Raw genomic sequence first — 19,445 nt, forward strand, 5'->3', positions numbered from 1 at the left:
CTCCTCCTCCTCCTCCTCCTCCTCCTCCTCCTCCAACACACCCTGCCCCTCAACCCACTCCTCCCACGCCCTCTCCGCAAAAAGCTCATACGGTTTGTCTGCCGCCCAGGGAATCGCCAGCAGCGCGAAGAACCTCAATTCCAGTTCCAGGTGCACGAGCATCGCTTTGGCAGTGTCAGCGTCATCAGCAGCGCCATGAGCCGGCCGCCATCCACAGAGGGGACACTCCTCCGGCACGCCGGTATGCGGAACTCCCCCCGAACCCACCTTCCGGGTCTGCGCAGCAGCAGCACGACCACCAGCAGCTTTCGTTGTGGCGGAGGGTGCTGCTTCTCCCCCCAAAAAGGCATCATACTCCTGCCCGATATTCCGCCCCGTCTCGAGGTGTTCCACCCAGCCCTGCACGGTGACGAACCCCTCGGCCTCGTGGGATTCGCAGCCCGCGGCTAGGCAGGTGAGGTGGCGGAGGTCGGAGGTGAGGTGGCTGCGCCAGGAGGATCGGTCGTCGAGTACGGAGGTGGGGAGCGGAGTGAGGCAGTAGGGGCATTGGAAGGTTTCCGGGTCGTCGGGAAAGGTGGTGGTGGTGGAGGACGGCGGCTCCGTCCAGGACCCGTGAATCACGGCGGCGGCGTTCGGCGGCGCGGGAAAGTGCACGCCTCGTTCCTTGAAGGCGTGAAACTGGTCGAGGGTGTACACGTCTGAGGAGTGCTGTTGCAGCGCGAGGAGGTAGTGTCGGCGTTTGAGGTTGAGGCGGATGAGGCGGCGGTGGAGGGGGGTGAGGTTGAAGTCGTCGCTTGGATCTTGGGCATCACGAACACGAACAGGATTGCGAATGGGGCTCTGCTGCCGCCGACTCGCAAACCACGCCGTCAACTGCGCCTCAAACTCCCCGTACGCCTCGGCGTCGAACCGCTTGTCCGCGATCTGCTGCCACAGCGCCGGGTGGACTTTGTCGTCCTCGAGCTCGTCGGTGATGACCGCCCCGAGGTCGTGCAGCCACCACCGCGCGGTGTCGAACGTCCGCCGGATCTGGTCGCGGAGGTGCCAGCGCCGTGTCTCGACGTCTTGGCTGGACTGGATGGTGTCGAGGGCGTCGGATGGGGGCAAGGGGTGGGAGGTGCTGGTGAGGTGCTGGGTGGCGGCGGAGGCGTCCAGCGCGGCCAGCTTCCCACCCAGGTCGAGGAGCTGGCGGGCAGCCAGGCGCAGGTGCCCGATGTGCAGGGTATAACCCGATGAGTCCTCGAACGCGTTGCGAGCCAGTTCTTCGAGGTGCAGGTAGCCCCGGCGGTCGTAGACCAGCTCCCGGAAGGTCCGGTAGAAGTCCTGCGCGGTGGTGGAGTAGTCTGTCAGGCCGCTGTGTTGGGTTAGCTGGTGAAGGTACTGGCACAGCCAGGTGGAGGTGAGGAGCGTACTCATCTTGCTGGAGGGTTAGGTTAGGTTAGGTTAGACTGCAGTTGCAGTCTGTCGAGTCTTATACCGGGGATGATGCACGTTTCAGTCTGTTGAGTTTTGGTTTATACAGACAGGTGATGCAGTCAAGACACAAAAAGACAGGGACTCAATATTTATACCCGAAACCCAATACATCTACTCTTGAGGCTGTACATATCCAGCAAAGAACAACTCCCATCCCGATCCCGAAACAAAGACACCCAGGCCCATTGACTCCCCCTTCAAAAAAGCCTTATTCTATACAACCCCAACAAAAGGATAACGATAATATCCTCCAGACAACAACCTGAAAGCACATCCAGCAGATCGGAGAAGTCCTTACCCGTAGCATGGCAAGGCAAGTTAGCTGATCAATGCAGCAGCAGCAGGAGGAGGAGCAGCAGCAGTATAGTACCCACCTCCCACCTCCCCACCTCCCCCACCAGCAACATCACACAACCACACAACCAACCACAAAAGCCAACGTGCGACCCGCAAGGCAAAACACTTGAAGGAAATACTGGTACTGACCCTGAAGGTCCAAGATACTAAAAACCAGGGTACAGATCGGCGCCTCCCGGGCCGCCACATGCCGTTATCTATCCCGTTGATTGGGTGGCTACCCCAAGGGGCCCGGGATCTCCGTCGGAAGTCCCTGAAGAATATAGCCCGCAAAACCCTAACCAGCCAATCCCTCCTTTTCCTTTGGTCTATGACCCTGAAGATAATCTCGAATGCGATGCACGGCAATGCAGCTCCAATGGCACCCGATGTCACCTCAGTCGGAGCTTCATGCATGCGACTGGATTGAATGTCGGTGATCGGAGGATTCCGACTGCCTGTCGAGATACTAGTAGATAAACCGGGGGATGGAAAGAGATAAATAGAGGTACACGTACAGTACTACAGTATCCTCAATCTACCTCGTCCACCCCCTCCTCATCAACTCAATCGCCCTCCGTCCTCAACCCAGAAAAGGAAAACAACCCACCAAAATGGCCGCGATCAAGGTACGCTTCACCTACCCCCCAACCAACCCCACCCCCCCTCCCTCTCCGATGAATCACCCTAAACCTCCTGAAGACAATCCTCCTCCCCCTCCTCCTCACCACCTCGGTGGCCCTGGCCGCCCCCAAAGCCGCCGAGTCCTGCGCCTACACCTGCGGCAGCACCTGCTACTGGGCGAGCGACGTCAGCGCGGCCCAGGCGAAGGGCTGGTCGCTGCACGAGTCCGGTTCGACGGTGGACGACTACCCGCACGTCTACCGCGACGACGAGGGGTTCGCGTTCGGCGTCTCCGGCACCTACTACGAGTACCCGATCCTGAGCAGCTTCAAGGTGTACACGGGGGGCTCGCCGGGGGCGGACCGGGTCATCTTCAACTCCAACGATCAGCTGGCGGGCGTCATTACCCACACCGGGGCGAGTGATTATGATGGGTTTGTGGAGTGTTCTTAGTTTCGGTTCTGGTCTTTAGATTGGGGGACTTGAGGGGAAGGGTTAGTTTGGGGGGTGTAGGAGAGTGAACTGTGTGTGTGTGTTCTTGCGCTACTGTTTCGGTGGATACTGGTAGCTTGAAGGGGAAAGAAAGGTCTGATGCTTTGGAAATTGATCACATTGAGAGTGAAGATAACCGAGTCTATGTTTGTAGAAATATCTATATGGTTTTCTATACTTATATATCGGATAACCCAGAAAACCAAACTCAGGTATACTACAAGCTACTTTTTAGAGGATTTATGGTCATATTATTTTCCTTCTCAAGATAAGTAATTAGTAAAATGTTATAGAATCAAGAATAAGGCATGGCGAGTTAATATTACAACTCCGCAAAGATAATATCATGACAAAGCACTTTCACCGCCCTGGCTACCAATCGAGGGATCGCCGTCGTACCGTACAAGGTAAACTGTCTATCACCTCCTCTAGACAATAAGATATAAAGCTCCTCCGCGAAGGCCAATCCTAAGTCGTGATAAACCCAGCAAACCTCAAGTTATATAGCCCAGTTCCCCTTGTCCTCAGACGCCCTCACTGGTCTGTCTCCTCCCCATGTCTATACGGAATCTGCTTTCTCGCCCTCATATTTGCTCCTCTGTGCCGTTGGCTGCCCATATCTTCCTTCTCCAACATGGATCCAGGAGGCTCACGAGCTCATGCCGAACGTCGAGGAGTCAGTAAGACCGTTACTGTTCGATACAATGCTGATTCGCGAACAAGAGATGGCACCCGATGATCCCCTTTTCTCCTACTCATCCGGCCGGTTCCTCTACAATGAGGTCGCCCGCCTCAACGAACGGTATATGAACTTCGATGTTGCTGCACTTAAGACAGCGATCGGGAAGCATGTCGGCCAGTTTATAGGCTCTCTCCTGCTTTCGTTTGGAATGACATCGTCTAATTTCCAAAGACCTGACCCCTAGCAACGTCTTTGTTTGCCCTGAAACATTCAGGCCCACTTGCATTATCGACTGGCAGCACACCACAATCACTCCGCTACTTCTTGCCGCTGGTTATCCGAGACTGTTCGAGAACCCCGACCCCGAGCCGCCGGCGGAGTCAACCCCGCCGGCGGTGGATAAAATCAAGCGGGCCTGGCCCTTCCAGGATCACGAGGAATCCTATTAGTGAGCGCTTCGATTACTTTGTATCTGGTAGAGGCGTTTTCATCATCAAGCACACATAGTCGCTGTAGTCCCAGCTCGAGGCGGCCTCGCCCCTTCCCCTCCCCCGGGGATCATTTGAGCAAGTGCTCATACAATGGATGATTCACAACCCCCAGTTTGACATTTGAACTAGACCGGTGCCAAGGGGATAAGGGATAGTGGCTGGGCGAACACGTTAAACTGGTTACCGAGAATACATGTGCATGTGGTCATTTGTCAACCATGGTTGTCCGTGATCGAGTTGATATTGATGCCATGTCACGGCCGCACCACCCCCATGTCATTCTCCCCATCTCCACAGCGTACGTAGTTGCTGTCTGTGCCCCGACCCCACAGCACCGACATTCAAATCCGCCTGAGATCTGCGCAGGAGAATAATAGACTGCCTATGTCCGGGAGCCGAAGAACTCGTCCAGGTGTTTCTTTTCCTTTCTTTTCCCTTTTCCCTTTCTCCTTTTCTCCTTTTTCCTTCTCTTTTTCGATGATGACAGCAAATCAACATGCGTAGATGTACGAGCGGGAGTTGGGGGCTGTCGAAGCGTCCTGTCGTCGTCTATAGCTCGCTCGCCTGCCTTCCACAAGATGGCGCCACGACAAATACTTGGTTTGCGACAGGCCCAGTCGAAGTAAATTCTGTCTTCTCGCCGTCCTCTCAGGTGTCAGGATCGAGATTGTTGGATACGACCAGCGGATGTAAGCCGGAGTGGGTCACGTTCGAATGACCCCGCCGGAATTTTGACGGGAGACGACGAGCCACAGGTAGGATCTGAAGGGTTGCCAGCAGGCTGGAAGTGAGATCTTGCATATAAGAATAACGATATACAAACGATACAGTGTTCCCAGATTCTGTCTATCATGTGACCCGGCGAGCCAGGCTTATGTACACCGACAGCTGGTACATACAGCAAACAAATCCGACTACCGCCACTTATTATCCCACCCGCCCTGTTCCACGGCAAAGGCGATCGCCAACTCACTGAAGCGAGCCATGTGCTAACCCCAAGTATCAGTAATTGATGTACGCTGTGAGGAAAGGGTGGACTCACGTCAATCGAGAAATACCCCGTCTCATCGTCCACGTCCATCGTATCGTTGATGCCATGGATGTACGGATCGAAGTTTCCGGGCATCTTCCCGCCGGCCAGGGGGTTGCCCTCCGACGCGAAAGCTGACGGGTAGTTGAGCTGCGTGAAGGACATGTAGTCCGATCCCGCACCGCTGTTGACGAGCAGTTAGAATCGGAGTGACATTACGACGAAAAAAAAAAAAATACGTACGCGCCCAGATCATACACCTCCGTCGGAATCGAGATATACTCGCGACTCAGGTTCACCGTCCAGTTCGTCAGCGCCGCATCCGCCTCCGTCGCGATGAACCCGATCTCCTCGGTCGAGTTGTGCGCGATGAACGCCGTCATGTCCTGCCCCCCCCATCGTTAGTCCCCCACACGGGATGATGCAGATAACGCGACAAAAAGGCAACGTACAAACTCCAACATCGCGCCGATCCGCGCCCCCTCCTCCTTCTTGTACCGCGCCACGGCCTGACTGCCCAACAGGCCTCCCTCCTCGGCCGCGTACCAGTGGAACTCCACGGGTCCGTTCTTGGGCGTGTACCCGCTCGCGGCCAGCACGCGGAACGCCTCGAGGATGCTGACGGTGCCCGAGCAGTCGTCGTCGGCGCCGGGCGCGCGGAGCAGCGGGAACAGGTAGTTGGCCGAGTCTTGGTGGGCGCCGATGATGGTCAGCGGCAGCGAGAAGTTGCGGACCTTGGGCTCGAAGCGCGCGATGATCGAGGACTGGGGGAAGGAGTGGGTGAAGTACTCCAGGGAGATGTGGGTGCGGAAGGGCGATTCGTCGATGATCTTCGAACAGATTAGTCGTCCTCGTTCTTCAAGTCCCGATTGCGCGAGTCCTGTGGCAGAATACGAACCTTGGCGATGTGTTGGTAGAGCCACTGCGAGCTCATCTCGCCATGGATGCCCCCGTAGTACCGGTTGTAGTAGCTGGTCATGTGCCGGAGCACGTATTCCATGTGCGCTTGCTCGACCTGATCAAACAGGGGGCGGACATAGCGCTGGTGCGTCAAGTCCGGCAGGTCTGGTACCTCGCAAGTTAGATCGACCCTCCCACTACCAAAAAAAAAGAGACTCACTCGCCGAACCTGCGAGAGCATGCACCTGCTCCGCGTAGAAATCCTCATTCTCGGTGATATCCATGAACTTCTTCCCCTTCTGCCGCAGCACCAGCTTGTCGCCCTCGGTCATCCACTGCGGCTGGGACGCGCCGCGGACGTGCAGCAGACGCGGCTGGGCAAGGAAGTCAGCACTCTCAGGGCTCAACGCCAGAAAGGCGGCGACCGGGTCATTGGGGTGCGCGTGGAGGGCGGCGTGGACGCGGTCTTCGTCGAGGACGAAGAGGGCGTCGTCATGGCTGTAGGGGGCTTGGTTGGTGGATTCCAGGATCTGTTGGCTGCTGGCGAAAGAGCTGGACGCACCGAGTGCGGACTGGGCGGTGCTCAGGAGCAGCGGGAGGGTCAATAGAGTGCTGCGCATGGTGGAAAAGAGGAAGGTGGAGTTGTGGTGGAGGGATAAGCTGACGGGAGGGATGGAGTGGGTGCGATAAGAGAGAGGAGGTATTTGTATTTGTAACCCGAGGAACCGGACCTCGGAGCTGCGGCACGGACCCCGAATCACGGATAAGATAAGCCTTGGTCGCGCTGGAAGATTGCCGATTGGTCGGGAGGTAGGATTTTACAGGCAGCACTCCTTTTACTCCGTAAGACATCTAAGGTGTCATGGATTGCGTGAGAAGCGAAGATGAAGTGTCTTGAGAGAGTTTTGTAGCTGTAGCGGTCATGCGGAGAAGGGAAGGCGGAAATCTACGGCAGATTGCAGCCACTAAGCCGCAGCCTAGCACGAGTCAGTACAACTATAGAACTGCTAATATAGCTACTAGTAGTGGGCCTAGATGCAACGGCAGCAGCCGGCATAAAGGTGGCAGCTGGACTGCCTTGACACGATTCCTAAAACCGACCATAGGTCAACAATATTCAAGATTATATATGATCAAAACAAAGCTTGGAAAGATCTACTTGTGTACTGGAAATCTAATTCAAAAGTGTAGTAATTTAGTATTCTTGATTATACTATACAAAAGAAACTTTCACAATACAGTTATGGGACGGTTAACATACTTCTGAACCAGAATATCAAGAGGTTACAGAATATCTACAGAGTGAAGATTATTTAACCGGCGTTTACAGATACACTATCTTCTACACCCGCAGTCTTATAAGCTAAGATACTACTAGTTGACGCCGGAGGATCAGCCGCGCGGACTTTCTCCACTCGTCTCCATTATTTGCCTATCCAAATGCGGTATCTCCTGCGGTATCTGGTCATCGAGTGAAGGAAATGTTAGAAAAAAAAAAGATATAAAGCACGCAGAGAATGTCCTGTAAATGATTCCCACTGACCAAAACAACTCTGCTTCTACGACTTCTTCTGTTTCTTCTGTTTCTTCTTCTCAATCTATCCAATCTCTTGATCGTGTGCCCAACCACTCTACAACATGCAGCTTCGCTATCTACTCGCCAGCTGCATCGCAGCCACCCAGACTGTCTTCGCCTGGGACATGAACGCCTGGCACGGCACGGAGTGTGGCGCGGCCGGGGGAGCCGAAGGATACGAGGTGGCCGACTACACTTCCACGGGCTGCTTCAACTTCGACATGGAGGACGGATACCGCATCCACTCGGTCAAGGCCGTCTTCAGCGATAGCAAATACAAGATCACCATCTACCCCAAGTCCGACTGCGAAGCCGAAACGCTGTGGCCTGGCATTGAGCTAACCACCGAGACGTGTACGGTCTTCAAGGAATGGACGACAGATGAGGTCATCTATTCGTACAAGGTCACTGCGGTCTAGACGAGCACACCGCGCAGGGCTCTTTGGTTCTGGACCTACTGAACCATCAAGGCCGGCAAGATTTCATGTTCCTGCATCAATTCTCGGCACGGATCACGCATATCCTGTTTTATTATAGAGTTCGAGGATAAACCGCTTGTTATTTTCTTTTGTTTTCTCTGATGTTTGTTCATCGGTATACAGTTTGTTTTTTTTCCTGCAACCGTTTGCAGCTTACCCGGTTACTGGTCAGTTTTCGAGGCATCTCTGAGGCGATTCATCGCACATTCGCCGTGGAGATAGCTATTCTGACATAATACAGGCCGCCATGTTGTATACACATCCTAATCGCTAGGTCATTGGTGTCGGTTTGATTGCGTCGAGGCTCGGTACTGCAGGGTCTGCTTTACATGACGATGCCAAGGCGGCATTGGATGCATTGACATCTTGCCGGGCTCAAGAGGTAGGTCGCGCGCCCCGCTTACAATTTCTCCGCAGATCAACCGGTTCACTTGCTGATGGATGATGTGAGCAGCTCAGACCTCGCCACAACGGCATCACGAACTACACAATCTCTTCAGCACATGCGACGCAAAAGTGTCCCTCATGTCGCAACGAGCATGCGTGATACGCTGATACCATGGACAAGGTTGCACGGGTGAATTGGGACGGCCGAAGATGTAGCGGGTGCAGTCTGGCTGCTATGCTGGAAGGAATGTCGCTGGCACTTGGAAGACAACAATTCTGTAAATAGAGGATCACACATGCAATTTTGTTGAGTTTTATTGCGCTTTCCTGGGAATAATACGATTGTTCAAAATAATGAGATGCTCACTGCCCGAGTCAAGCTTCACTCTCAAGGCAGAACACCATTTGGCATGATTTAGACACGATACTATCAGCATGAATAGTCTTTTTCACCAGATGCACCACATCACTAATAGTGTTGTTGTTGAGGAAGCTGAGTACTTGAATAGTCTTGTCTTTCTTACTACTATACTTTTCTTTATGTATATAATCCAATAATTAGGCATTGCCTTGACAAGGCCTGCCTCTCTTCACTATTTTAGGCGGTAAATGCCCTTTTCTCCGACAGATAAGGTGCAATAAGAGGTATTTGTAGCTCAAGCCCAGGAACCGGAGCCGCGGCATAGACCCCGAATCAGGCACCGATAAGATAAGCCTTCATTACGCTGGAATGCTGCCGATTGGTTGGGGGTGAGTGTTCTCCAGGCAGCCTCCTCCTGTAGGTAGATATTTCATAGTACTGTACATAGTAATGCGAATAAAAACCCTGAACTGTCGAGATGAACTCACTTGGAAGAGTACGCCTATTTGCTCCTTCACTCAAATTGCTCTTTCAGCGTCTTTCAGTGGAACCTCCAAGAACTCCACCCGTTGGCCCAACGCGGTGTAAAATAGACCCTTGGTACAGGGGCAGCAGGAACAAGATTTATGTCTACGTCTACCACAGGACCAGCCTGGACTTCAGTCGTTGCAGTATGAATTAAGCCCGCGGGTCCACATGCCTCGCACACTGACGTCTTTGTGGCTTATATGCAGTGCAACTGTGTAACAGTTTGACTTGTTTCAATACTTATGTAGCGGTCCTGGGGCCTCGCCCAGGCTACCGCTGACCGCCCACCTCGGTGGCCTTAGCTAGTTCCGCAGATAGCCTAACGAGTAGTCAGAATCCACCGTTCATCCACATCCTTATTAACAGTAATAGAGTTTTGGGGATAGCCGGGGCTAAGATATGATAAACATCGATTCTGTTCTAAGTGGCCCCTTTCTATTCTTAGTGAGAAGTTGACTCTTATGCAGTTGGGCAACTCACTGCGTTCTCAAGAACTATTGTTTGATGAACTGACCAAACTCTACCAACTATGCCATTCTCTCTTCCTTATTATCGGGACGCCGGTGAATTGCCAGGGCCTCTCCCTGATCAGAATGAGATTGACCAGGCAACACGAACCCTCCCCAAGACATCAGATTATGGTGGGCGCTTGGTTGTAATCCGAGACGCATTTGTTGTGAAATATGGCCCACTTGTGACTGAAAATGAAGGATATGCTCTGCTTTTTGTTGGAAAAACAGCTCAACATTGCAGCCCCACGACTGTATGCCATGTATCGCGATCAGGATACCCTGCATATTGTCATGGAATACATTCCCGGTATCTCTCTGGGGACGGCGTGGCCTTCGCTCACGGAGGCGAACAAGCACTCGATTGTGGGACAATTGCGAAGTATCTTCGTCAGATGCGGGCACTGCCATCGCCCGGGTTCTACGGCAGCGTCGACCAAGGGCCCGTCCCCCATCGGTATTTCTTTTCTCGTGAGCAAGACCCTGCGGTGACTGGTCCTATTCGGACGGAGGAAGAATTCGGAAAAGCCATCGCACTTCGCTCCCAAAATATGTGGAGCGAATGCAGTAGTCACAGCGTGCTCTCCGACTATCTTGTTCGCCACCTCCCAGTAGCACTTCGCGGTCATCCGCCCATGTTCACCCACGGAGATCTCTACCGAGAGAATGTTTTGGTCAGAAAGGTTGTGGATTCGGTCACCAATGAAGAAGAGTGTGAACTGGCTGCTCTGGTGGACTGGGAGACGGCTGGATGGTATCCTTCGCACTGGGAATACGCTCATATCTTTCCCTTATTGCGGTGGATTGATGACTGGCCGGCGTATGTGGAAAAGATCCTCGATCCCTTGCCGCTGGAGGGCGCCATGATGTGGGTTGTCTTTAGAGAAATGGAGTTTTAACTGGATGTGAGGTGCTATGACGTTGATATTGGCGTCTTTATTCGGTCCCGATGAAAGGTTTGTTAAGTGATTTGATTCTGTGTTATTCTGACTTAGTGCTTGGTAGTTAAGCGTACAGATGGAACAATATCCTTTATTCTTTCAGTTACGCCTGCTCTTTCGACAGTTCAGTTTAGATGATGCCTGAACGTTGCGATTTGTTCGGGTACACGACGGGACAGTATATTGATCAATGACGCGTGTCCACGTGCCTCGCGCATTGGCGTTTTTGTGGCTTATATGCAGTGCAACCCTGTGGCAGTTTAATTTATCTACTCCTGTACGGAGCACCTCGGCTCCCATCAACTGTTCCATTTTTCCCATGCATAGTTTGATCAATCCTGGAGAAGTACACTGACAAGAGGAAGTCAGAAAACCAAAATCAAGCTCAATCGTTCCAGGCTCGGGGCGTTACTGGACATAAGTATATAACCTCCCCCTCTCGGCCGAATGCTCGCCATAGTGGACCCTGGATTGCTCATTTCCCAGCCCGATGCTTGGATCTCCGTCCCGCCCACAACTTCCCAGTTCCTCTTCTGCAACAACCCCCCTCTAAGTCACCCATGATATACCCCCTCCCTCCTCGCCGCGGAGAATTGAGCCTCCAATAGCGGGAAGGATATGCAATCACGCCAACGGTGGCAGCGATGGTGCAGCGGAATACATCATGTATGCACGAGGGGGTATATCATCACCCATACGATGGCGCATCCACTCAGTGAACCGGGGTTCCAGACTTCTTTCTCAGGTCCACCACCACAGTCTGCACCATGACAGAGCTCACCGAGGAGAAGAACGTGGCCGTCCATCCGACACCGCAGCCCCAAGCCCCCGCGAAGCCCGGCCGCAGCAGCAGCGACAGCAGCATCGCCGAACATGCAGGCGTCAACGAGAAAGCGCTGCTCCGCAAGCTGGATTACCGACTTCTGCCCCCGCTGACAATCTTGTATCTGCTGTCGTTTCTCGATCGGAGCAATGGTATACTCTGACGATACTTGATTCGGTGGAACATGGCTAATGGTCTGATGCGGAACAGTGGGTAATGCCCGGCTGGAAGGCATGGGTACCGATCTCGGGATGTGTAGGTTGTCCTCTTCAACTGATTCTTCGAAACTGGGGGGGCCTGTGGACTGACCCTCGCGCAGCAGGAGACCAGTACCTCACCGGCCTGACGCTCTACTTCATCGGCTACGTGCTGTTCGAAGTGCCGTGCAACATCATCCTGAAGAAGACCACCCCGCGGACCTGGCTGCCGACGCTCACGCTGGTCTGGGGCGTGGTCGCGACGCTCTGCGGCGTGGTGCAGAATTACGCCGGGTTTCTCGTGTCACGATTAGGTAGGGCTTGCCTCTCTGTGGACCGACCTAGCAGCAACACAAACCCATGCTAATACGCCGGGGCACAAACAGCCCTCGGAATCGCCGAGAGCGGCCTCTTCCCCGGCGTGGTCTTTTATCTGAGTATGTGGTACAAGCGCAACGAGCAACACTACCGCGTCGCGCTGTTCTTCAGCGCCGCGTCGCTGGCGGGGGCCTTTGGGGGGATTCTCGCCTGGGTACGTTTCTCGGCCCGATCGCACAGCAATTGACCCGCACGCAACAACTGACCGAAACCAGGGAATCGCCCACATGCGCGGCGTAGGAGGCTACAACGGCTGGCGCTGGATCTTCATCCTGGTGCGTGGTGCCAACCCGAATCCCTTCCATCCTCCCCCCCCCCCCCCCCGGGGGCCCTCAACCCTAACCCACCCCTGATCCTGATCTGTGTGCAGGAAGGCCTCCTAACCATCATCATGTCCCTGGCCGCCTACTTCTGGGTCTTCAACTACCCGTCGAGCGCCGAGTTCCTCACCGACCAGGAACGGAGTTACATCCAGCACCGGCTGAAGCACGACAGCGACGCCACGCGCCACGAGACCTTCAGCTGGGCGGCGGTGGGCCACGCCTTTTCGGACCCAAAAGTGTGGTTGTACGGGCTGGCCTTCCACACCCTATCGCTGCCGCTGTACACGTTGTCTTTGTTTATGGTAGGTCCTGCCCTTCCCACAATCGACATTCACCCCTGCTAATTCCCATCCCAAAGCCAACAATCATCTCAACCCTAGGCTACACCGCGGCGCAAGCCCAACTCCTGACCGTCCCGCCCTACGCCGTCGCCTTCTGCCTAACGGTCACAACCGCCATCCTCAGCGAGCGCACCCGCCGCCGCGCCCCCTTCATTTTAGGCAGTACCTCCCTCGCGTGTCTGGGCTACATATTACTACTTACCGACCCCCGCCCCGGCGTGTCGTATGTGGGGACCATCTTCGCCGCGGCGGGCATCTACCCGGCCGTGGCGATCGTGCTGGCCTGGCCGGCCAACAACGTGTCCGGGCAGACGAAGCGCGCCATCGCCAACGCGCTGCAGATCTCCATCGGGAACCTCGGGGCCGTGCTGGGCACGCAGCTGTACCGGACGGAAACCAGTCCGCGGTATTTCTTGGGTCATGGGTTCGCGTTGGGGTATCTGGTGGGGAATTTGGGGGTGGTGGGCCTGTTGTGGTGGGTTTTGAGGCGGGAGAATTCGCGGAAGGAGGGGGAACGGGGAGGTGGAGTTGTTGTTGCGGAGGGGTTCGAGGGGGCCGAGTTCCGTGGGGATGAGGATCCGCGGTGGGTGTTTCAGACTTGATTTCTAGAATGGACTGGACTGTATTGTACCATGGGAATGGAAGGGCGTATATGGTTCAGACGCATGCATGCGAAGGCAATGGGCGCGAGCTAACCGCGAAGCCCTAAACAACACCTCCCCTCATCGTCAACACCCTCGCATCCGCGATATCCAACCACCCTCCCTCGCTCCAGCACCACCACCCCGTCATAGTCCGCAAGACTCTCCACCCGATGCGCCACCGCCAGCACCGAGCACGACCGGAACGGCTCCTCCCGTAACAGCGCCTGCACCCGCGCCTCCGTCTCCCGATCCACATGGCTAGTCGCTTCATCCAACAACAGAACTCGGGCCCCACTGCGCTGCAGCTTGAGCATCGCCCGCGCGATCCCGAACAGCTGCGTCTGGCCGCGTGAGAGCGTGTCGGCGCCGAGCTCGGCATCCAAGCCCCCGCTCCGTTCAGCGAGCACGCTGTGCCACAAGCCCACGCGGTCCAGGGCGGCGATGATCTCTGCGTCGGGGAGGTTGCCGCTGCCGCTGCCGCCGGGGGTGGGGTCGGCGTTGAGCCGGACGGTGCACCCGGCGAAGATGAGAGGGTTCTGGGCGATTGTGACGAGGCGTTCGCGGACGGTCTCGCGCGGGATCGTGGATAAGTCGAGGTCGTCGATGAGGATCGAGCCGCTGGTTAGTTCGAGCATGCCGAGGGTTGTGCCGAGGAGGGAGCTTTTGCCGCTGTTTGTCAAGAGGTATGTGAGAAATGGGCGCAGTGGACTCGAGAGCTGGATGAGGTAGAGAGTGAATGGGAGGGATAGAGCTGACCTGCCGGTGCGACCACAAATTCCGATCTTTTGTCCGGGCCGCACTTTGAAAGATACGTCTTTTAGGATGGGAGCTGTGGGGCTGGAGGGTGCTGATCAGTGACTATCTCCGTAATTTGGGTTTGGGGGTTGGTTTGCGTACTTGTACTGCGCTGTTACCGCTTTGAACTCGATTGCGCCGCGGGCGGGCCAGGAAGCAGGAATGGTGTCGTTCGCAGGGGTGTCTTCAGGCTGAGTGCCCCGTTCAAAATCTTTGATGCGGGCAATAGAACCAAGAGAGATCTCGAGCTGCGTCCAGCCCGTGATCAGAGACGAGAGGCTCTGGTTGAAAGCTTCACAGCGCATACGTTAGCTCCTGGATATAAAGTAGACAAAAGGAAACAAATAGGTCGACATACAAAGAATGTTGTTGAGCGAGACACCCAAAAGTCCAATGCTAGTCGCTGCCCTTAGGTTGACGGCCAGACTCACAAGGAGGACCGCTTCAGCTGCAACAATCAGGTCTAGAACCAGAGCGAGCCACCTTTGAATGCAGTATAGCAGATAGTACGGCCGCTGAGAAACATCTAGAAGCCTAGAGCTCTTCTCACAGAACCTCTTCTGCCAGCCGAAGGCCTGGATTGTGCTGAGACCATCCATAGTCTCCATATAGTGCGAATACAACGGGCTCCTGCTTTCTAGATCAAGAAGTCGAATCTGTCGCGAGGTCTTCAGGTAGTAATGCTGCACAACAAACACTGCCGCAATGAGAACAGGCACAGTGATAGCCATCCAGGTCGAGCCAGTCGAAATGAGGGCAGCAGCAGCGATTGCGGTGAAAAGGTCTGTATGTTGTTAGTATGCTGCCATAGCAGAAATAGTTTCTTTCCATCCGCTGGTGGGTTGCAGCTGCTAACTGCATAATGGGGGACGGCTTACTTGAAATCGTGACCAGAAGGCCAACGGGTAGTTGACTCTCGATCAAGGTCATGTCCTGGCTGAATCGATTCAGAAGTGCGCCACTATCCATGGTTGCAAGCGTGGTTGGAGACGCTCTGACGCCAGTTAGCGAGGGATAACCCGGAATAAAGCATTGAAGCACATGTACATACCCCATGACAGTCTTCAGAACAACATAGTGAAGCTTGCGTGCGGTGGATGGGGATATGAGTATCAAGATTGCCCTAGTTTCAGGTGAGCTCACACCAGAGACTGTACTGCAGCTGACTTACCAGACATAACCACCCATACATATGACTTCCAGTATCGCCAACGCAACGTAAACTGTCACATAGAGTACTCTCTGCTCTCCCCCTCGGCTAGTCCATCTCTCGAGCCATATTTCTAGAAGCAAGGTTCAGCAGATAACGACGAGGTAGGACGGGAGGCAACGTACGGCTGAAGGTACTGCAGAAAACATTGAAAATCACGAAAAGAAGGAATAGCAGAGAACTCGACCAGCCAATCGAACGCAGGTAATATTTATACACTTGATAGTCGCCTGTTGACCGCTTCAGGTCGCTGAGCTGATTATCCTTGGCGATTTGCGCTGCATCCTCCCTAGGCATCGGCGTAGTGTTTTCTCTGCTACCCCTTAGTGTGTCTATCGTATCATGATCAGACGGCTCAGGAGAGATTATATCATCACAGTCGTCCTGCTCAAGTGTGCCGCTAGAAATGATCAGGGTCCTGTCGGCATAAGCAAGAGATGCAGCTAGAGAAGGGTTAACCACAAGGCCAGCGAAGTCAACGGTTGCTGTACTGCACTTACTGTCATGCGTAACGAGAATTACTGTCGAATTGAGCTTCCGAAACACACCCCTTTCCCCAAACAATCGTTCGAGTACCAGACTCTTGGTAACTATGTCCAATGCACTGAGAACATCGTCTAAGAGAACAAGATCCTTTCTAGCATATACTGCCCGAGCCAGAGCGATGCGATCCATTTGTCCGCCACTCAATCTAGCACCCAAGCCACTGCCGATCTGCATATCATCTCCTCCCGAGATAAGGCGCAGGTCCTCGTCGAGAGCACAAGCATGAAGCACGGTACTGTACCATTCGTGATCGATACTCTGCGGGCTTTCTTTCTCTGTTGTGACATTCCCACATATTGCGTTTCGTATGGTGGTGTTGGGCAACCACGTTCTCTGCGCGCAATAAGCTATGCGACGAGTAGACAAATTCACCGAACCCGTCTCGCAACCAACCTGGCCGAGAATAGCTCGGAGAAAAGTAGATTTCCCTGATCCCACCGGTCCGCGGATAGAAACGATCGCACCCCTGGGTACTTCAAGGTTGATTTGATTCAACAAAACCTGGCCCTCATTGGTCGGGCGGATGCTAGCGTTTTCAAAGGCCACAGTCAGAGAGTCCTGGCTGCTAGGATTGACCATGAGCGATGGGGCCTGTTCTGCAGCCCCAGGCATCGGTTTGCTACAGGCATGGTTGGCCGTCATATCATCCTGGTTGTCTTGCGATAGGCTATTTTCAGCAGGAATCAGAAGAAAGCTTTGAATCCTATCGAAACAACCCAAGGAGGCTGCCGTTGAGGGGATGGCACTCAGAAGCTTTGCGACCGGATTGGTCAGCAGGGTGATTATGGACAGACTGGTGAATGTTTTGGTGAAATTGAGCGAGTGGCCTTGCACAGCAAAGACTGCAAATGTCAGCGCAGGAGCTAATGCCCAGGGTAAATTCTGGATCATGTTCTGCCACACAATATGCCATCGAAAGGAAGACATCTGCTGTGTCTCGCTGACCCGTTTATTCTGGATGATCTGCGTGAAAGCCCTGCTTAGCCCCATTTGCTTCACAACTTGGATGTCTGTGAGCATCGAAGTAATGATTGCAAGGCGCTGTTGCACCGCATCCACCCAGATCTTTTGGCGGTTCCCAATATTCTTCGATATGTAGGTGCAGGCAAGGCTAGAGACTGTTTTCCATATATTAGTCGATCCTCCTGTCCACTTGTATTGTGGGATTCGCCTACTCATGACTATTATAACAGGAATCGCACTTACCCACCCTAGGCGGAGTGTGAGTAGAGAGATTCCAATGGCTACCTCGATTATACGTGCCCAGCATTCATGCAGCTGTACTAGGCAAGCAGATATCCGATCGATGTCGGTGGTCATTCGAGTGATCGCGGCTGACCGGTCCTCTAGCTGTCCATCTGGAATACACAGCATATGCTCGTACACCAGCGAGGAGGCTGATCCTCGGAACATAGTAATGAACCGATATAGTAGGTGATTGGAGTGAAGGGTGGAGATCGCTAGACCCAGATACACCAGGACTGTGGCGGCAATGAGGCCGTGACCTTGTTCGGTGCTTTGTCCGCTACCAAGCCAATCGAGAAGCCCGGCGATCAGAAAAGGCTGCGCGAAGGTGAAGCCGATGAGACACATCCGTGGAAACACTGCCATGAGCAAGGGCTTCCACAGCGTCTGACATAGTTTCCACGGAAATTCAAACCGCCGTGCTGGAATCCTGCGCTGGGCCCAAACACGCTGGGCCTTTTCGCTGACACTCGCCGAGTTCAGCGCCGGATCGAGATCATACATATCATCCATTGTTAATAGACGTCGTGATCCGACGGTAAACATGTGATTCAGCCACCACATGAACGACCGGTTGATGATCCCACTGGTAGATTCAGGGGGTAAACCTCGATAGTCGTCTGTCAGGTACTGTCGTTTCTCAAGACTCTCAAGCAGAAGCATTATCATCTTAGACCCCACGCTTATTGTGAAGAACACCGGAAGGAGGATGGTCTTTGGGAGACGCAGCCATAGCGTGCGGGCCTGGACTATATCGAACAGCAAGGTAAGAAGGAGGTATGCAGTGAGAAGTGAAGAAGGTCTGGCCGATCGGCCATCTTCTAACCAGCATAACACAAGAAGCTCCATTGCGACGATGAAATTGATCGAGGCTGATGGCACCGAGGCTTTGGTCCGAGGTAAATCATCACGAGTCCAGCACACAAGGAGCGTGAGTTGGATTAGAGCAAAAGTCAGGGTCGCGGCCTATCCCTCATATGAATTAATTCCAGGTGAAGTTGTCTTGGGGATGGACTGTCTTACTAGCTTGACAAACCGTAGAGAGTTGCGCTGGGTTCGTACATCTTTCTTGATGAGGTAGCCCACTCGTAGCGGAGAGGCAAGCAAGAAGACCGCCGCAGGAACAATCCCGAGGATGCTCTGTTCGAAGAGAAGCGTGAAGTCGAAGCCATTGCGACAACCCAGGGCTACTACGGGCCCCAAGACATTATCTGCATCGAGCGAGCAATTGGATGGGACTGATATTCGACCCGTCATCATGGGATACTCATGAGAAGATGGGGAAAGATGCAAGGAACAAAGCAGAAAGGAGGGGAAGACTGCCATGTATGCATCGCCCGGCTCTTATCGTCGGAGTCCGCAAAGGGTAATTAATTAGCCTCCATTGGGCCTTGCTTACTAGTACGAGTACGTGCCTCAATGCTTCAATGCTTCAATCCTTCCAAGTTGACAATATACCAACGTCGCTCGAATCGCGAGCAATGCACCAGAAAATGCTATAATGTCTCGACAATAACGTTTCGACCAGACAAGAAGAAAATTGTCAATGGGCAGCAATCAAGTCTAACAAAGAAATGGAGTATAAGTCGGAAGAAATAATGATTATATTGATTGATAAAGTTGATTGCTGCTAGCAGCAGGGCCATCAACCACAGATTGTAATAGTTAGTCGTTGTAGTCGTTGTAGTTGTAGAAGTAGTCGTTGCCAAGTTGTCGTCCCAGGGGTATAAAGTTTGGGGGAAATCCAGTCCCGCCCATAAATGGGTAGCCTTCCAGCTGTCCCTTCAACGCCAGTTTTCCTTCCCAAATCCCAAATCCCAATGTCCTTCCAGTCCCAATGACTCCCAAGAGAAGAAGAAGAAATGAAAAGAAAGGAAAAAGCAGAAGAAAGCAGAAAACAAGTCACAAAACAAAGAAAACACGCCAGAAACACGCCAAAACACATAACACACACAAAACGCAACGAACGCAACACACACCACACACACAACACACACACCACACACACACAACACACACACCACACGCAAAACACAACACACACAGAATACAATCCATACACATAACGGGATCGTATAATTGGAAATAGGGAAAATTAAATCTAATCTAACATGCGAGCATTTCTATGTGC

At 53.6% G+C, this 19,445-nt stretch overlaps 8 protein-coding genes across 8 annotated transcripts; 4 read left to right on the top strand and 4 right to left on the bottom strand.

The window, feature by feature from the left end:
- Nucleotides 1–41: 41 nt before the first annotated feature.
- On the bottom strand, nucleotides 42–1,416 carry BO86DRAFT_426407 (uncharacterized protein; the record flags this gene model as incomplete). Its single annotated transcript, XM_025675512.1, has 1 exon — nucleotides 42–1,416. A coding segment is annotated over one exon (1,375 nt), but the record flags the coding sequence as incomplete, so codon positions are not given.
- Nucleotides 1,417–2,328: 912 nt separating this feature from the next.
- On the top strand, nucleotides 2,329–2,934 carry BO86DRAFT_44707 (RNase Ms,minor). The gene is made up of 2 exons (XM_025676561.1): nucleotides 2,329–2,441; nucleotides 2,515–2,934. The coding sequence occupies exons 1-2, from the start codon at nucleotides 2,427–2,429 to the stop codon at nucleotides 2,887–2,889; spliced, it is 390 nt and encodes a 129-aa protein (XP_025521807.1). The 5' UTR covers nucleotides 2,329–2,426; the 3' UTR covers nucleotides 2,890–2,934.
- Nucleotides 2,935–5,015: 2,081 nt separating this feature from the next.
- BO86DRAFT_405137 (Zn-dependent exopeptidase) lies at nucleotides 5,016–6,651 on the bottom strand (the record flags this gene model as incomplete). The annotated part of the gene is made up of 6 exons (XM_025674061.1): nucleotides 5,016–5,090; nucleotides 5,144–5,315; nucleotides 5,375–5,517; nucleotides 5,584–5,961; nucleotides 6,030–6,196; nucleotides 6,252–6,651. The coding sequence occupies 6 exons, from the start codon at nucleotides 6,649–6,651 to the stop codon at nucleotides 5,016–5,018; spliced, it is 1,335 nt and encodes a 444-aa protein (XP_025521808.1).
- A 1,018-nt stretch (nucleotides 6,652–7,669) lies between these two features.
- BO86DRAFT_384273 (uncharacterized protein) lies at nucleotides 7,670–8,026 on the top strand (the record flags this gene model as incomplete). The annotated part of the gene is made up of 1 exon (XM_025670870.1): nucleotides 7,670–8,026. The coding sequence occupies one exon, from the start codon at nucleotides 7,670–7,672 to the stop codon at nucleotides 8,024–8,026; it is 357 nt and encodes a 118-aa protein (XP_025521809.1).
- A 1,865-nt stretch (nucleotides 8,027–9,891) lies between these two features.
- Nucleotides 9,892–10,816, top strand: BO86DRAFT_452011 (phosphotransferase enzyme family protein; the record flags this gene model as incomplete). The annotated part of the gene is made up of 3 exons (XM_025676900.1): nucleotides 9,892–10,089; nucleotides 10,148–10,219; nucleotides 10,267–10,816. 3 exons carry the CDS (start codon nucleotides 9,892–9,894, stop codon nucleotides 10,768–10,770), a joined length of 774 nt encoding a protein of 257 aa, XP_025521810.1. The 3' UTR covers nucleotides 10,771–10,816.
- A 284-nt stretch (nucleotides 10,817–11,100) lies between these two features.
- BO86DRAFT_373903 (allantoate permease family MFS transporter) lies at nucleotides 11,101–13,476 on the top strand (the record flags this gene model as incomplete). Its single annotated transcript, XM_025670400.1, has 7 exons — nucleotides 11,101–11,787; nucleotides 11,846–11,890; nucleotides 11,955–12,146; nucleotides 12,219–12,364; nucleotides 12,426–12,485; nucleotides 12,581–12,835; nucleotides 12,892–13,476. The coding sequence occupies exons 1-7, from the start codon at nucleotides 11,580–11,582 to the stop codon at nucleotides 13,474–13,476; spliced, it is 1,491 nt and encodes a 496-aa protein (XP_025521811.1). The 5' UTR covers nucleotides 11,101–11,579.
- On the bottom strand, nucleotides 13,397–18,591 carry BO86DRAFT_373906 (putative ATP-binding cassette transporter). Its single transcript, XM_025670401.1, has 11 exons — nucleotides 18,338–18,591; nucleotides 17,245–18,280; nucleotides 16,024–17,187; nucleotides 15,649–15,966; nucleotides 15,485–15,596; nucleotides 15,365–15,436; nucleotides 15,192–15,307; nucleotides 14,672–15,097; nucleotides 14,416–14,605; nucleotides 14,275–14,355; nucleotides 13,397–14,187 (listed from the first exon to the last, which is right to left on the bottom strand). Exons 1-11 carry the CDS (start codon nucleotides 18,572–18,574, stop codon nucleotides 13,566–13,568), a joined length of 4,374 nt encoding a protein of 1,457 aa, XP_025521812.1. The 5' UTR covers nucleotides 18,575–18,591; the 3' UTR covers nucleotides 13,397–13,565.
- A 311-nt stretch (nucleotides 18,592–18,902) lies between these two features.
- On the bottom strand, nucleotides 18,903–19,442 carry BO86DRAFT_44761 (uncharacterized protein). Its single transcript, XM_025676596.1, has one exon. It carries the CDS (start codon nucleotides 19,257–19,259, stop codon nucleotides 18,960–18,962), a length of 300 nt encoding a protein of 99 aa, XP_025521813.1. The 5' UTR covers nucleotides 19,260–19,442; the 3' UTR covers nucleotides 18,903–18,959.
- Between the last annotated feature and the right edge of the window lie 3 nt (nucleotides 19,443–19,445).

This window comes from Aspergillus japonicus (genome assembly GCF_003184785.1).
Source record: "Aspergillus japonicus CBS 114.51 unplaced genomic scaffold BO86scaffold_130, whole genome shotgun sequence".
NCBI lineage: Eukaryota > Fungi > Ascomycota > Eurotiomycetes > Eurotiales > Aspergillaceae > Aspergillus > Aspergillus japonicus.

What these genes read in the sequence shown, in the direction of transcription:
- BO86DRAFT_373906 (XM_025670401.1), bottom strand. Translation starts at nt 18,574, where the DNA reads ATGATGACGGGTCGAATATCAGTCCCATCCAATTGCTCGCTCGATGCA. An exon ending in CCTTCTGGTCACGATTTCAA is followed by an intron (nt 15,098 to 15,191) that starts GTAAGCCGTCCC and finishes AACAACATACAG; the next exon opens with ACCTTTTCACCGCAATCGCT. An exon ending in ATTTGTGGTCGCACCGGCAG is followed by an intron (nt 14,188 to 14,274) that starts GTCAGCTCTATC and finishes CTTGACAAACAG; the next exon opens with CGGCAAAAGCTCCCTCCTCG.
- BO86DRAFT_44761 (XM_025676596.1), bottom strand. Translation starts at nt 19,259, where the DNA reads ATGTGTTTTGGCGTGTTTCTGGCGTGTTTTCTTTGTTTTGTGACTTGT.